Raw genomic sequence first — 18,823 nt, 5'->3', positions numbered from 1 at the left:
CGTATTCTTCTGCCTTTGCAGCCAGGCTGTCTCATTCCGCCATTAACACAGAAATCGACGTGGCCAACTTGATTAACCTCTCCTAAAAATCCAGCATTGGTGTGAATTATTTGTACTTGGTGAGCATCGTCTTTCGTCAGTCTAAAATATTTATTGGCGTATCGATCTATAAGAGGTCTGGCTGGATCTAATCCTAAATACAAAAAAATGTAAAATAGAATATAATACAAGAAAATGTGTGATAAACAATGTGTATTCATCGTAAATCCGTTGTCTGAATTTTAATGTGTAAAATAGTGATGGAGATATATAATGGAAATTCAAACGTGCCAAGGAGAGATAAAGAATGGTTCGACACATTTTTTCTGTTCGTTTTTCAATAATGAAATATTTAATACAGCAGCAAGAATTAACCACTAAATATAAATAATTGAGTATTTGTATTTTTTCTCCCTAATCTTAAATCATACCTACGGCACGTCCTGTACCGGTAACTTTCTTTCTTTGTATCTTTGTGTATTAACTGGACATAACATAAAAGAACAATTTTATCTTAGGTTTACTCACTAAAATATAGGTCATGGAGTTAGAATAACCAGGGGCCTGTAACACAAGCAGTACAAGTCCTACACTTGTTAAAATATATTTGGCACTTGTAGCTTTTTCTTAACACAACTCATCTTGTAAATTACGGCACTTTTTGTAAACTTGTAGTCTGTTTCCATAACACAATAATCATACGTAAACAGTTGTGTTACGGAACTGTCAACAATTATAAACAATTTTCTACCTATCTGGAACTCTGGATAGGTTCAGTATAGTACCGTCCTTTGCCATAAACGTGTCATTTTACTTTACTGTCGATAATTATGTGGTCAAGTGATTCGGAGAGTGATGATGAAAATGCTCGTGCAGTGTATCGGTATCGGGAAAGACCTAACTATGTAATAATCTGAACTATGTAATAATCTAATATGAACTATAAATATCGATGCCCCCATGAATAACGAACCTGCTTACGTCGACCGCCATGGAAAGCATTCAATTAATTGCATGGCTGTATGCGGTCCTGACTTAAACTTTTATTATACAAGTGCAAATTGGCCAGGAAGTGTGCACGATGCGCGTGTACTTCATAACACTTCACTATTTCGCAGAATGATTAACATTATTTTACTGGACTAGACCAACAAACGATTAAAAATAGATGGAGAATATCTTAACCATCTAAGATTCGCTGGCAACATAGTCCCAATTGCTCATAGTCCTGAAGAACTACTAACACAAATTAATGAACTAAATATACCGCCAGCAATAAAGTGGGTTTCAAAATGAATTTAGCAAAAACTAAAGTAATGTATAACTAGTGGAAAGAAAAGATATTCTAATAAATAACATAACACTGGAAATAGAAGAATATTTTTTGATTGATAATTAATATATTTGGGACAACTAATACACAACCTTCTCTACTACCAGAAATCAACAGAAGAATTAAGTTAGCATGGAGTACTTATGGAAGAAACTCAATCATATTTAAATCTAGAATACCACTCTATCTAAAGAAGGAAACATGGAAAGAAGGACCAATGTGTACTACTACTCATGACCTATTGCATGCGAAACCTGGACACTTTAAATAGACATCATAAAGAAACTGCAGGTCGCACAACGTTCAATGGAACGAAATATGCTGGGAATAACCAAGAGAGACCGTAAAATAATAGAGTGGATACGACAAAAGACCCAGGTAATAGATCCACAGAGTCAAATCCCAGGCTAGGAGAGAGGGCACTTGGCAAGAAGAACGGACAACAGATGGACCACAAAAATTACAGAATGATTCCCACGAGGAATTAAAAGATCTAGAAAAAGAATCTGAAACCTGAAATGGGACCATGATATTAGGAAATTAGCAGGAATAACTTGGGCCCGCATAGCCAACAATAGACAACAATAGGCCCAACTACAAAGACAGTATCTAAGTATATGAGGGAGGCTACACCATAACTGGAAATGGTTGAATAAATTCCGATTCTGATTCTGAATCTCTTACTTATAGAAGAAAAAATTGAATAATCAATACCAGAAACGAAAGAGATGTGGTATATGTCAAAGAAACCAAACCTAACCTAACGGAATCAACAAAATATAAACCAAAAAATATTCACTTTCAAGGAGTGCACCAAATGGGAGAAATTTGAGCGCCAAAGTATAGAAATGGGTATTTTCGAACATGCGTCGGTTAAGTAAAGCTGTAGCATCGTATAAACTAAAATATTCAACAAAGTAACTGAGAAATAATTCAACTGTAACTGGTAAAATATTTTACTAAGTTAAATTGTTTTTGCGGTTAGGTTTCCCGGACGCTTTTCCAAATCCGGGCCGGACCGTCCCGGGCGCTTTAAAAATCCGGACATGTCCGGTTAAATCCGGACGTATGTAAACCCTAGTCGGGTAGGTACCATATAGCGACTGTCGCATTTTCTCTATCGGCAGCAAAAAAGCTGAGGCACAAGCTGTAAAGTTAGTTATGTGTACATAGTACATAAATGTGTAGTCTATTAGAGTACTTACCTACTATTTTATGCTGTTTTAAGCTAAGATGATTACTGACCATACCGCAGATATGAGCACCTAAGGAATGACCAACACACATCGTTTGCGTAGCGTCTCCACCATGGTCCATAATAAAGGCATACAGTTTTGCAGTACATTGAGACACGACACGTGTATTAGATAATGATGACAGATAGCACGGAAATGTAGTGAGGTCTGCCCAGTCTATCGTAAAAATGTTATAGTCTCTTCTATACAGGAACGCTGTGAATAGAGTTAAAAATGCTTTTACTATCTAGAGTTTGTCCAGGGAAAGAATCTAACAGACGATATTCAGAAAATGAGAGAAAGGACACTCTCTTCTTTTCTCTCATACCGGGTGCATCTCAAAAGTGTGGCTCACCCCCTATAACTTTTTTATTTTTTCAGATAAAAAAAAACAAATTTGGTATGTTAGTATATGAGATAAATTAGGATTGATGGACGTATTGAATTGTTTTTGGTCACCTCCTGTTTCACCGGAAATTACTACAACCTTTGATTTTTAAATGACACCCTCGGTATTAGAATGACATATCATATGTCAACTTTTGACATTTTCGCATATGCTTTATTTGAAGTTGTAACATGCGGTTCATAACGACAATTTGACTCGAAATACCAAGTGTGTGGTACCAAATGATTCTTAAAAAATGCTTTTTCCAAATATGCTTTTTCCAAATATGCCAATGAGCCACCCTTGTTCTATTTGAAAAAATGAGATATGATTAAAAACACGATTTGGGCATCTTTTAACCGGCCAGGACAAGGCACGAAAAACATTAGACGATCAAATCTATTTTTCCAAGACTAATTGATTAAAAATTAGTGTTTTAACACAGCCATGGTACTCAATGAGATTTAAGCTACGATTTTTTTAAGCGAAAATTTGAAAAGTTTCATCCAATTTATGTGGTCTGGATTTTAATGAGTGTGACAGAGAATAATATAAATGACCAGTTGACAGACAGAGAGACAAAATTAAAAGCGGCATACAGTGTTGCCGGTTGTTTACGTTTGTAGGAAAATGTGTGTAGAAATAAGCTATTTTAAAAACTTTCATGTATTCTACTGAAATGGTGATAACATATCTAAACTAAATATAATCTATTACAGCTGTAGTAAAATGAATAATTAATAGTGAAAAATAAGCTCGCCTTACATATATTTGGCAATGAACAATGCAACACAAAAAATTTGCAACGTGAATAAGAGACCACGGTATAACATTAAAAGCGAGGCCGCTACTGATCCCGGTAAAATATCAACCATGTGATCACAACCGTGCGGGAGAGCTTCGAACAATGCTTCGAACGTTGGAAGGTCCTTTGACGCGGGTGAAATTTACGGACGAGAGCCCGAACTTGCTTCCAACATTGGACACATGAATCTCTGCACTACCACCAGGGTTCGGAAGTAGTCAATTAAGACGCAGGGACGCGCCGTCCATATAAGCAAGGTCGTGCGGCGCACGACGGCGCCAAAGCCCTAAAGGCGCCTGCGGTCACTGACTTTAAAAAATAATGAAACCATTTTTTGGAACTTATCAACAAATTAACATAAAATTTAAGTAATACTTTTATCTATGAACGCCAGTGGTGAAGATCAACCAATGTCGAGCGCCGCGCCGCTGGTCATTGGAAATTTTGGCTTAATATTATAATATTGGAGAAAGGCGCCTACCCTTATTTCGTACGACGTCGACGGCGCGGCGCCGAAAATACTTGGCGCGTCCCTGTTAAGACGTAATTTACCTGATTAACTACGTGTAGTTTTTCTTCAAAAACTACGACTTTTCCCGTTTATTAACTACATGAAAACTACGTTAATAAACTATGTATTGATAATTTAAATAATTTTGCTTTGTATGAGGGGTCTACATAATATGATGTGCGAATATTATATTTAAAGCCATATTTATTCTGTTTTCTTAAATACATTGTGTTTTCTAAAGCTTCAACTTATTACAACCTCACTTCAAACCTTTGATGTTTGAAAGTTACATACATAGGTTACATAAACTACACCCTCTACATAAACTACATTAACTACATGTAATGTAGTTTTTAAAAGTAACATGTAGTTTTCCTAACCCTGACTACCACACAATGTGGCAAATGTCCGTGCGTTCAACGTTGGAAGGTGTTCGCCAAATCGTGTAGGACCGTCTTTTTTACTCGTTAGTCAGACAATCAAACATACTTGCCGTTGAACCGTGGCTGGCACATCATTTTTTATTAGAGAGGTGCAACATATCTCACAGAACGCAAACGTATTATAAAACGTGTAACCTAAAGTATATTTCTTACTCATCATAGTCATTCTTCGGGAAATGCCTATAAAAAACGTTAGTCTCCCTCTTTAAAACTTAACCAGATATGTCGGTAATATTACTAATGAGGAAGATGCATATATTTTATTTTTCGCCAGAAACTGTTCAATTTATTAGAATAAATATGTGTAAATGCAAAAAAAAACTTTTTTCTTGAAAGCAGTACCACAATTTTATAAAACGGGCCATTAAAATACTATGGATAACGCAAACGACGCCTCGCGAATTGAAACGATATTCTATTGGTCTGACGTCACCCGCCGTTCTCGTCGACGCGCGATGGCCAGCAGCAGCCAGACGTGTTCCGTTTATGTACGTATTTAGGTGGCGTACTAAGACATTTTTGTTGCTTTTAGCGTTGATTGAAGGAGCTTTTTATGCTTTTTTGTGCAGTTATTATTTGTATGTGTTGTGTGTTCTGAGAATTTTTTAAGTAATGGCAGATTCCGGGTTTGTAAAAGCACAATCAGATAACTTGCCAAAAGTCGATGCTTTTATGTTGGCTGCTTTTATAAATACAAATTCCCAATTTATTGGTGCTGAATTACGAGGAAAAAAACAGAGAGGTATGTAACATTTATTCTTTGTAGTACTGAGGCATATTTAAGTATAAGTAGGTACCTACTGTTACGAACTTTTATATAGTTATAAATATTAATGTTATAAACTTATTTTTTAGATCAGGTAGGGAGACGTACGGAGATATGCGGTAGGTTATGTAGAAGTGAAAAGAGACAAAAATATTTGTTTAGTACGTGAAAAAATAACTTCAGAGCAGAGCGTGAAAAAGAAAGTTGGATTCTTCGGAAATTTCTAGATATTCTAGATATATTTCATGTATAATATCCTATACCTAGCTTCAAATGTTTACGAAATATTGACAGTTGTAAAGCGATAAATACCTACAATTTTCTGGACCACCTTTTTTGAGACACCCTGTATAACTAGAATTAATTTTAAAAAAGAGTATATGAAAAACCATGCCACTTTTTTATTTAAGTTTTCTTCTAAAAGTTGCAGTTAAGGCTGTATGTGGGTGTCAAAATATAATGAATAACCCTGTACATTCAAATTTCATATACCTATGTAAGACAATATATTTACATAAATATATGAATTTACATCAAAATGATCTTCAAAACAATAAATCGTAAAAATAGAGGATAATTTAACGTTTTTCTTTTCATCTCCTCTCAAGGCCTTGGACCATTTTTTTCTGTTTTCGCTCATCAATTACTATTTATAAATATCGCTAATTACTAATTATGTATTAATTAACACAAATAACTAAAATTTTGACTCGGATTCAACAGCGTTTAAAAGCAAACTGTGTAAAATAAACACGCGTCTGGCTCCACTCAACCAGAAGAACGGCGGGTGACGTCACAGCGGCAAGGCGCGGTAGAGAGCGTTTGCCCGGCCATTTAAATTAACAATATTTAATTATTTTATATTAGAGGCATTTCTTAACCGATATCAACGATTTTTTTTTGTTCAATTTGTAATTATATGAACTATTTTTTAAAACCATTATTTAAAAACATGCAATTTCCTCATTAGCAAGGTTGACATGATTTAAATCAAGTGATTTTTTAAATTTTAATCATGTGATTTAAATAAAAAAAATAATGTTATTGAAACTTTATAATAAATCGAAAAATAACTGTAAAAGTTATAAAAATGTGTCCTAGAAAACTGAACAGATATAACATAATAAATCGAAAAATAATTGTAAATGTTATAAAATTTTATAAAAATATCTATTCATCAATTTAAATGTTGGACCGATTTTTGAAGTAATTTCGTGTGAATCCATTAGACCGCTAAATGCAGGGATTTATTTTAAAATTTATGTATAAGTGTCATAAATTCGCTGTTCGAATACATATCATTCGCAAAGTCTAGAATAGAACTAGGTTCTGATATAGAGACTATATCTTCATTCCCGAGAATCTATAATCGTTGTCAGAAAATGTGTTGTTTTATATTTTTTTTAGAGACGGTTGTATATTTCCAAATTCCTACCGTCCGTCATTTTGATCTGCAGTAAGTACTTTATACTTTGACATTAGATAAAGCATACTAATTTCATTCGCGACTATTTCCGAACAATAGTGTATTCTTTTATTAGGAGTAAAAATTATACTTTTTTTAACGATGCTGTACCTTTGAAGGACCATCGTAAAGCTATTCCGACGTTACAAGGATGCACAAAAAGTACATTTTAACTCGAATAGAACATACTATTTCTTTTAAAACATTTCAAATAATGTTTTAATCAATTTCAAACTTTGCAAATAATATGAACAGTAATCAAGCAACAATTTATACACTCGTTGAATTTGACACTTAATATCAGTTTAATAATATATTTTTGTACTTTTGTGTTTAGGCGTAACAGTGCTTTACTTTTATGCCTAGGCGTTAAAATGACAAAAGTTAATATTTTTGAGATGTTTGAAAAAAATCCTTTTCATCTGAAACGAGCGACTTTTTTGCGGAATATATTGGGTGACCGATGTGGAAAAATGACACGCGCCGTAGAATTGTTAATGTTATCGGTATTAGGCAGAGTTATAAAGATTTAGCCATTCAGGATAGGACTTTAATTGGAAATAAGTCCTAGTCATTTGGAAATCCGATTTAACTATTGTTTTGAATTAAAATAAAAAAAATATGATTTAAATAAAAAAAATCTGATTTTTTTTTATTTTTTTAAAAAAATTATGATTTTTTCCAAACCTGCTAATTAGACATTATAAAAAAAATACAGAATTACATCGTCAATGATTAAATTTACCACATACTAAGTAATTAGAAAAATAAGAATAATAATTTCTTCGAAATTAACGTTCACTTTACCAACCAAACAAGATTATCGACATTAACAGTAAAAATATTAAATATAGGACACTCGCCTTGCATAATGCAATATTGCAGATAATCCTGATTACGACTTATAAATTATAAGTAAGTATTCATTGAAAAATAAAACATATCTATCCCCTCGTTTTAAAATATACTTAATGGCCTAGAAAAAAAATAACTGTGCATTTATTTTAAGTACCGATTAAATTGCGTCCTGAAAAGTAATTTATGTGTAATACATTGAAATATATTACCTACTCAATTTATTATTTACGGGATGTTGTAAATTAAAAGAAAGTAAGTAACTAAATTAACTTATATCCTTAACTAATTTTTGAACGAGTTCCATCGAAACAGGAATAATCGAATATGAAAATATTTAAAAAAGTAAACAAAAGCAATTAAAATATTTATATATATATAAAATAGCTCTAAAAGCCTAAAAGGCTCATGGCTTGATTAGTTATCTTTCTCCATTTGTTTCTGTTTTTTGCCTTTATTCTCCACCCATCCACTCTTATCCTTCTCAAGTCCTCTTCTACATCCTTGTTCCATCTGATTCTCGGTCTACCCCTCCTTCTCTTTCCACCTATTTCACGTTTCATTATCATACTAGGAATTCTTGCTTCTGCTATTCGTTCAATGTGTCCCAGCCATCTCAGTCTTTGTGCTCTTGCTACTCCCGTTATACTCAGTGCCCGATATAGTTGCTTTACTTCTTCATTTGTTCTGGTCGATATGTTGTCTATCTTCTTTCCTCCAAAAATCTTCCTCAGTATTTTTCTTTCCCAAATCTCTAGCCTCGAACTTTCTGTTGCATTGAACGTCCACGTTTTACATGCATTCAGCACTATTGGTCTTATCATTGTTTGGTACATTCTGATTTTTAAACTTCTAGAAATGTTGACCTTTTCTGTAATGCGCTGACACATCTATTTCCTGCCATTATTCTTGCCATAATTTCTTGAGTTACATTTGGATTCCTTAGAAATACTGCTTCCAGATATGTGAATGTATCTACTTCCTCAAACTTGTATTGTTTACCTCTCTCAGACTTCAATTGTAGACATCTTCCCTTTTCAAAATCTCTATCTGACCACTCCATAAATTTCGTTTTCTTCTCATTAAACACTAAGCCTACTTTTTGCGCTTGATTTTCTAGTCTTTTGGTCACCGATATCAGCTCTTTCCGATCTCTTGCTAAGATGACCAAATCATCGGCAAAGGCTAAGCATTGGTGTCTTTTTGTATACAGAAGGCCCTCTCTATTGATTCCCGCGTCTTTTATATTTTTTTCTAATACTACACTAAACAGTACTGGAGATAGAGGACCCCCCTGTCTTAATCCGTCCCTGATTATAAATTTTTCCGTTGTTTTCTTGTTTACTTTGACTTCATTTACTGTCTCTTGGAGTGTCAATTTTATCATCTTGGTCAGTTTCTTGCTAACCCCTAATTCTGTTAATGCTCTAAATACCTCCGTCCTTTTAACTTTGTCATATGCCTGCTGAAAGTCGATTAATAAGAGTATTGTCTGTTTTCCGTATTCATAACTCTCCGCTTGTATTTCTCTAAGGGTAAATATTTGGTCAATGGTACTTCTTCCTTTCCTAAATCCACATTGGTACTCTCCAATTTTTTCATCAACCTCCTCTACTAACATTTCTTTTATATATGTTGCCAGTACTTTATACGCCACATTTAGGAGACTTTTTATACGCCACATTTATTAAAATATTTAGAGGCGCTAATATTAATACGATAGCCGAATGGAATCCCAATATTTTGTATTAAAGTACATTAATTCATTGTTGTAATACAATTAAATGTATGGTTTCAACAACTGCACTAGTAAAATAAAACACTAATTCACCACAATACACCAAAATACTTTACTTTTGCACTGGACGCACGTTTCGCTAACCAAGTTAGCATAATCAGCAGAAGTTGTGCGTCCAGTGCAAAAATGTTTTGGTGTATTGAATTGATTCCTATCGAATACCTTCTAATGTATGTATAAGGCAGAATATATGATTGATGAAAAAGAGGATATAACAAATGATAAAAAAATAACCGACAACAAGGTTACAAACTTAAACAAAAAATTTGCTGTGCCGAAACTTAAGAATGGTATTTCCAACAATATTAATTTTTTATACTAAACCCTCATTTTTCTTAATATTTTATATTTAGAATCAAAATAAAACACTAAATCACCACAATACACCAAAACACTTTAAGTTTTACACTGGACGTGCGTTTCGCTAACCATGTTAGCATCATCAGCAGATGATTAAAACTTAGGTTACACGTTTTATAACACGTTTGCGTTCTGTGAGATATGTTGCACCTCTCTAATAAAAAATGATGTGCCAGCCATTGTTCAACGGCAAGTATGTCTGATTAATGAGTAAAAAGACGGTCCTACACGATTTGGCGAACACCTTCCAAAGTTGGAGGCACGGACATTTGCCACATCGTGTGGGAGCGCAGAGATCCATGTGTCCAATTGGAAGCAAGTTCGGGCTCCCGTCGGTAAATTTCACCCGCGTCAAAGGACCTTCCAACGTTCGAAGCATTGTTCGATGCTCTCCCACACGGGTGTGATCACATGGTTGATATTTTACAGGGGATCAGTAGCGGCCGCGCTTTTAATGATATACCGTGGTCTCTTAATATTGGGCGCATTCAGTAAACACACCAGTGAGTCTACTGGTGCAGAAAATTAAATTGAATGCCAATGGTAACTCATCGGTTGATTCACCGATCACTTGAGAGCCTACCGTATTTTGTTTCCGGTTTATTTACGTACCGGTAACTTGATCGTTCAACAGTGGAGGACTAAGCGTGTCGGGGGCCCGGGGCGGCAAAGCTAAATGTGCCCCCCGGTCTGTTCAGATAATGATGTACTTCTAATGCACATTTTGTAAAAATTGAATGACTTATGTACCTATAATGGTTGACAAAATTGAAGTATTTATACAGGGTATCCCAGGCTGAGCCTGCATTAGAAGTTTCTAGAGAACTACAATATCTAGATCCGAGATTTTGTGCATATCATTGTTTCACAACGAGATCTATCGATTAAAATATTTCCAATATGGCGGCACTTTCGGAAGTACCGGAAGTTGACAGCAACTTTCTTATTTCAAATGGGTGACCATTTTTGTAAAATTTTATGAATTTTGATATTAAACACTCTAACCTAACGTTAACCTTTTTGATAAAAAAAAATATTTATAATTTTTGGAGGAAAAAAACTGCCTGTCAAAAATATGTATATAGCCTAAACGTCAAATTTAGTGATTGCCACAGCCACTGTACCATAAAGAGACCATGAGTACCATAAGACATGTGGCTATCTATGTCAAAAATTAAATTGTCCGAATGTCATAATATATTAATGGCCGCAGCTGTCATGGAATTGAGCGATTAAAAAATTATCATAAATCATTTTTTTTTCAAATGGAAATTCACTTTTTATATTTCACTCGTAAAAAGGCTTTCGTTACTTTCGTTTTTAAAATTTGTTACTTTTTGACTATACATGTTCCTGTACCTAAAATTAATCGTTTTTAAGTTATTTAAGATTTAGCTTTAAAGCGTATATTTTTCTTGATTTTAACCAGTAGCCTATGACAGTAATATTATCGATCATCATTTCCAAGCTAACTTTGCGCTGTTTTTTTTTTTCGATCATACGGTATGTTATTAAAATAATCATTATCAATTAAAATAATCACTCAAGAACGAAAATACAAGATATATAAATACACTTTTTAAACTTTTAAGCAGCAGTATTTATAATATATAGGAAATTCAAATAATTCATTTTCTGACAGATGGAAATAAATTGTCTGACTGTTTGACACTTAATATCAAAGGAAGCTAGATAAAATCTAGAAAAATATACGTTTTCAAACTAAATCTTAAGGGGGTCCCTTCGCTGTCTCAGGCCCGTGGCCCCCGTTATACTAAAGACTTCACTGCTCATCATCGGTAAAGAAGCTAGAATACAAGTTATTCTGTGCATTGGTTGTAATTTAAAATGTTTATTCAGTAAAAATAAATAATGAAACCATTGAAAAATATCTTCAGTCTCAAAATGTATAAAAAATAATTATTATTCGATATTTTTAACAAAGAATCCCTTTATTTAATTTCCTAAATAGAAAATGCCATTGACAATTACTGGGGCCTGATATAATTGATAATTAAGTAAATATCTGCTTCCATTTATACTGTTTATAGTTGGCGTATACGTATCGTTTGCATACTCCACCTACAAACTGCTTCATAACTACTGAATGAACACATTGATTAAAAAGAAACTTACTAAGAATTGGAGGCCCCCTAAAAGAAGGGGCGGACCGCCTCTTCCGCCCCCCCTTAGTCCGCCACTGTCGTTCAATGAAAGTTATCGGTAGGTCTTTACCGGTTAATACCGGTGTGTTTACTGAATGCGCCCATTGCAAATTTTTTGTTCAATTTTTTTTTGTTTAAATTTGTTCTTTGTCAAAAATATTTGGCGCAGAACTAGAGCATCTTTTTGACCATCGGAAGTCACCATTTTTGATTCAGATTTCGTGGCGTAAACATCGACATACTTACCTGAAGTCATCCGAAAAAGTTTAAACTCTTTAATTCTATTAACTTTTGGAATGTAGTCCTAGTGGTTCCTGGCATTTGGGGAAGGAATCAATTTTAAGTTTTCATGGGTATTTTTGTGGTAACTTTGATCTTCATCACATTTTTACTTTTTTGGTTCAACCTTATCTCTTTACAGATTTTCTAAACGTGGTTTTGGTTGTCCTGTCATGAATTTAATTTTTGAGTAAACCCTCAGCATTGTGAGGTAAGTTCTAAAATTTCTAAAATGCATTTTGTGCATAAGTTGTGTCGTTTCCAGGGTTTTACCGCCCAGTTACATGGCGAGTTATATGTCGTGATTGGTGGTTTGAGGTACGAGAGCCTGTATCTATGATCCATGTTTGATTTCCACATGGCTGGTGGTATTGTAAGGGGCTGTTCGAGGCTGTGGTAGATTGGGGATGAGCTCCCACACCTAGCGTCCACACACCATCCAGAAGGACGAGCCAAAGCCTGGAATTGCACCGGATAATCAGGCCAGATTTCACATTTTTTTAATAACTCATTTCAAATCTATTTACTTACTGTTGACGAATTACGTAATTAATTATGTAATTATTAGATATCAATTTTGAATTTCATTATTAAAATATAATTTTCTTAATTTTAAATATACAAATTTTTATATATTTTAATATCTTGTCAAGTATTTTGTGATGGTGTCACTTGACATATTTATTTAATTAACTTTTGATTGATTGACGGAATTATGTGCGCATACAACAAGGTTCATGAACTGCGTTAGTTTGAGGTACTTATTTAACTTTATTTTGCGTAATTTAATATTAATAAGTCAATGATTTTTGATCAACAAAACAAGTGATACTATTTTTTTTATCATACATTTAAATGTTGATTACTTATTTTTCTTAAATATTAATTCATTTTAAAAACCTAACTTCATCCACATCAATTACTCCTTGTCCTTGTCTAATATTTTTTTAATTATAAATAAATTTAAGTTGGGGTAAAGAGATCTATTATTTCTGAGTGAATGTCCTGGCGCCCAATAATTATTGTTTTATTGATTAATTATAACACCTAATAAAAAAAAATAAAAAAAGAAAAAACGAACCTACGACTGCTCCCAAAGACGAAAAGCTGCCGTTTGCATTGTGTCAAGAAAACGTTACACAAGTTTGGCGCCCAACGTGGGGCACGAACCCACGACCCTGAGATTAAGAGTCTCATAGATGTTGATCTATTCAATTGTTTTTGGTTACTTCCTGTTTCACCGGAAATTACTACAACTTTTGATTTTGAAACGATATCCTCGGTATTTTTTTTGTTTTATTCGATAGAAAATGGCACTTTAATTGTAACATGTGGTTCATAACGACAATGTGACCCGAAATACCAAGTGTGTAGTACCAAATTATTCTTAAAAAAATGCCTTTTCTAAATATGCTGATGACCCATCCTTGTTCCATTTAAAAAAATTGAGATATTATTAAAAATACGATTTAGGCATATTTTAACTGGCCAGAACAAGACACGAAAAACATTAGACGATCAAATCTATTTTTCCAAGGCTCCTTGATTAAAAATTAGTATTTTTAACACAACCATGGTACTCTAGATTTAAATTTTAACTCATGACAAAAGTTGACATATATGATCTCATTCATTCTCACAGTGTGTCATTTTCTGTAGAATAAAGTAAAAATATACCGAGGATGCCATTTAAAAATAAAAATTTGTCATCATTTCCGGTGAAACAGGAAGCGACCAAAAATAATTGAATACGTCAATCAATCCTAATTTATGTCATATACTAACATACAAAATTTCGTTTTTATCTGAAAAAATAAAAAAGTTATAGGGGTAAGCCACTTTTGAGCACCCCGGTAGAAGAATATTTGACGCGCTTTTAATAAATCATAAAATCAGTCTAATAATAGGTTGATATCGGATAAAAAACCCTTGTCACTCCATACCGTCTCGTAGAACTGTCATCGGTGTTTTGCTCTCCGTTCCATTAAATCCATGAATAATGATCGCGTTTTTTCTGTCAGGATCAAATCCCGATAGTCGCAAAGATAAATGGTTTCTTATGTCTATTCTAAGCCTTTTTTTGCCAGTTTCTCTGAAATAAATACACAAATATCTAACTAAATAAATATATAAATAAACAGACATAAATAAATTAATACAAGAAAAAAATATAAAATAAAAAAAGTTTAACAAAAATGATACTCTGGGGAAAAGTCATTGCTATAGTCTCATCTAATAAAAAAAAAATAAGGACGGAGTTTGTCATTTTTAAAAACGTAAACGACGTTATTGCAAGCTTTTGCCAGTGACAGTGATTGTCTTTTCTCTGGAGGAATTTTAATTTATGGGTAAGTCAAGCAGTGTAAGTCAGTACCAATTCCACTGAAATAATGAGGTTTAAAGAACAGGATTTAAGCTTGATTTGCATGCATCCGTTATCCGACGATATGATGATACGATATTAATTTTATTGGTTGAATTTAAAGACTTTGATTGGTTAGAAAATTATGTAGTTTATAAATTTGTGGCATTTTTATGCTTCCGTTCATCGGATATACGATTTGCTTGTGATTGATGTCATTTTATATTTTCATTTCCATAACGATTTCGCTGTTTTACTTGCAGTCTAAGAGCTAGCATGGAGCTAGCAACGTTTTTGAGAGAGAATTTTAAGAAAGCTGGTTCTTTAATATATCATTTGCTATGCTCTCCTGAACAGAATGCGGTTCGTCTGGCTGCCGGTAGACGTTGCGTAAACTACTGCGCAACCCCCATATCTGTATTCAACATCTGTTCACTACTGCGCATCACAAATTCGATTTATTTAGTTTCATAAAAAATCAGCCAAGTTATGTTAAAATCGCATCATTGTATCTCTACTCATAAACGAGAAATCCCATAATCCACACGAGGATGAGGAACTGTTTATAATGCACTTTTTGAGTCGCACCTCAGATATGCCCTTCCATTTCGGGGGTGCGTGTTGTGCGACTCAATTTGACCGTATTTTCAAGCTCCAGAAGAGAGCTGTTCGATATTTACTGGGACTAAGCAGAACTTATTGCCAGGATTTTTTTTAAAAAATTAAAAATATTAACTCTTCCTTCCCTATTTATATTTGAATCCGTTTGCCTAATACGTAAGCATGTATCAGTTTCTCAAGAAAGGCCATCTCACACTTATCCACTCAGGAACGCCGGAGCAAGATCTTTATCTACCTACCCCACGCTCAGAGCTAGTTTAAAGTTCAATATTATACAACTCGAACAAAATTCACAATCACCTGCCATTTGAAATCAAATCCATAACATCATTTTCTTCATTTCGCAAAGTATTGAAATCTTATTTACTAGACAAGGCTTTCTACGCCGCACATACGGGTATTTTGATTATTTAGGCGGCCAAAAGTATATTTAGTTTAAACATAAACAAAAAAGTGGTTTTATCCGATTTTTTGTGTTGTTTTGCTGTTTGTAGTACACTATAGCAAGGATACAATTTTTTCATTTGTGTTTCTAATAATTTCGTATTGCCGCCTAGTCAGATCAGCCTCAACAAACATTGAAAGTGCGCAAATAGATGCCAGTTTATTGTCTTTTTCATCCTGTAGAGTTTTAGTGTATGCAGTTTTATATTTTTTTGCACAATTGGGTGAAATGACCATCTCTTTAAGCATCTGCGAGGCACTTCGTTTTCCCGAAGTTTGAAGTGTTATTTGTGCTGCCTGAAGCAATATTTCCTTACTTGTTGTACTTCGTAGTTCTTCAGTTCGTCTTCGTTGACTTCTTCGCTTAATTTAGCATATTCCTTTGGTGGACGCCCTGAACGGTGTGCTACGGTTGTTCAAACGTTCCTTCTAACCAGGCATAGTTTTTTTAAGGAAGTTATCAAGATTTCGTTGGGCATTAGACCATCTTTGCTTAAATTGTGACTTGATGTACGAGAATCTGTGCTTTAAATCTTTTATTTGGTTTTCAAAATAATTTTGGTATGCCAAAATATTATTTTCAAGAGACTCTAATTTATCGTCAAAAGTAGGCAGATCTCGCTCTTGCATTTTATCAAACAGGTACCTCCGACTTACTACTCGAACATTTGATAACCCTGAAACAAAGTTAGACACTCTTCGAATCGAAATTGTTCTAGAATTACTAATGTTGCATTTTACACAAAGAAACTTAAAACCTGCATAACACAATATTGCGCAGCTATTAGCAGCTAAACTAGTGATAATCATTTTCTATATACTCTGAAGTTGACACTGAACTTTATTAAATATGTGGGACGAACCCTAAAGTATAACAAAAACCTTTAGCTATGTGAAAGAATTATTTAAAATGAAAGCAAAAATAATGCAATGATTTTGCACACTGCTAAATATGTTTTGAATACTTAAAAACTTTTAAATATTAAATATGTAACCACTTACCAGCAACTTCAGGATCCATTATTTAGTTTTTCATATATATCTTGGATAATTAATGTACACACTGTTCAAACTAAACGTTGACATGTCAAAGAGGATCAAAGGTGACTTGGTATTACTGATCCATTATCATGTTGGCCGTTGAATACAGGGTTGCCTATTATTCTGCCGCTATTCAACTTCCGCTAGGTCTACTCTATTTCCATCTGCAATGAGTTCTACGAAATTGACTTTTGGCCGCTTAAATAATCAAAATACCCGTATGTGCGCCGTAAATGACTTATATTTTGATAATCGAATTTGATCTTGTAAAAACTGGTCTAATATTTGCTATTACTATATTTACTATAAACTTTCTAAATATTTTTGAATCTTATTTTTATTTTTTTATTCTTTGACATTGTAAACCTTTATAAATGTTTATTTTAAACAATAAGACTGACAATTGAATTTGTATACTTGTTTTGTATTCTTTTTTGTTTGTTTGTTTGTTTACTTTACCTTTGTCTACAAATTGTAATTTTTTTTTGACAATAAAGGCATTTATTTATATTTATTTATTTATTTAAAATGGGATACCCTGTACAGATGTGACTTGCGCATAGTGATTGCGCAGTAGCGAACCGAGTAGTCTACCGGCATTCAGACGGCCCGCACGTTGGTTAGGAGAGCATAGCAAAAGATATATTAAAGAAACAGCTTTCTTAAAATTCTCATTTTCCCGACGGTGCTAGCTCTTGTACTATTATATTAAGTATGTACTATTTTTAGTAAGATGCGCAGTAGTTAACCGCAGTAGTCTACCGGCAGCCAGACGGCCCGCACTTTGGTCAGGAGAGCACAGCAAAAGATATATTAAAGAATCAGCTTTCTTATTTGTATTATATTTTTATTAAAGTTAGATTAAATTTGTCAAAAAAGTGTCAAAACGTCCGTTATCGTAAGATCTTTTTCCGTTGACAGTAGTAGTGGGAACTATCGAATGAATACTATCGAAACATTCGATAGTTGCAATTCATTCGAATAATTCGATAGTTAGTAAAAAACATTCGTTGAAAACTATTCGAATAAAAATTATCGAATAGATGCGTCATCTGCCTTGAAATATTGTATTCTAGTAATTCGGCAGCAAAAACCATTCATTTATAAAATTCATTCATTTATGAAATTCATTTATTCGTCAGGATCGATTATAATAAAATATTAACTGAATTTTAGTTGTAGCCCGGCGACGTAGGTTTCTTTCCAAGAAACCCGACAGCGAGCGGTCGGTGGCAATGCTATGAATGAAGCCCGCATCTTTGATTTTTTGCGGAGTCAGATATAGATAAGGACACATTTTTTTTTTATTGAGGTGCTAGTATTTACACAGAAAATACATTATGAAGGGCGCTGTTGCCATATTTTGGTATTAGTTGATATTAGCAAAGAATATTATTGTTTAGCTTTAGTTAGTTAGGGATAGTATGTCTATATATTCTGCATTTTTTTTATTAATATTCTGTTGTTACACTGCAATAATACTTGTTATTTTGAATGTAAGAAAATGATTTTTAATGTTTTTAAGCAAAGACTGGTTTAATAAATAATAATAACAATAATAATTTGTTATACCTATTAACAACAAAATTTAAAATGATTTAATATAAATATTTTTTTAAGCAGTAGCAAAATATAAACAACAAATTAGATGTCAAAATTATTTATATTAGATCCTATTTAAAAATAATATAGTCTTTAAATTTTTTGGCAACGTTGGTTTATTAAATAATAATAATTACAGAACTAATTTGTTATATTAACAACAAATTTTAAAATCATGAAATATAAACATTTATTAATTTTCTAAGCATGCAGTGTAATGGAACGAAAATATAAATAAAAAATTAGAAATCAAAATTATTTATATTAGGTGCTTTATATTACTATTTAAAAATTATATTTACTTTTACTGG

The 18,823-nt window shown here is 33.3% G+C and overlaps 1 protein-coding gene across 1 annotated transcript in view; it reads right to left on the bottom strand.

Moving 5' to 3' along the window:
• LOC115884484 (pancreatic lipase-related protein 2) overlaps window positions 1-18,823 on the bottom strand; it is a 36,185-nt gene that overhangs the window by 377 nt on the left and 16,985 nt on the right. Inside the window, exons 3-5 of the mRNA XM_030903082.1 lie at window positions 14,386-14,534; window positions 2,578-2,823; window positions 2-193 (exon numbers count right to left, since the gene is read on the bottom strand). Of these exons, the coding sequence (XP_030758942.1) occupies window positions 2-193; window positions 2,578-2,823; window positions 14,386-14,534 (587 nt within the window). The remainder of the gene's footprint in view (window position 1; window positions 194-2,577; window positions 2,824-14,385; window positions 14,535-18,823) is intronic.

This window comes from Sitophilus oryzae, unplaced genomic scaffold (genome assembly GCF_002938485.1).
Source record: "Sitophilus oryzae breed Bouriz unplaced genomic scaffold, Soryzae_2.0 scaffold_111_pilon_pilon, whole genome shotgun sequence".
Classification (NCBI taxonomy): Eukaryota; Metazoa; Arthropoda; class Insecta; order Coleoptera; family Curculionidae; genus Sitophilus; species Sitophilus oryzae.
Note: the sequence above shows the minus strand (reverse complement) of the source record. Positions and strands in the feature narration are given on the sequence as shown.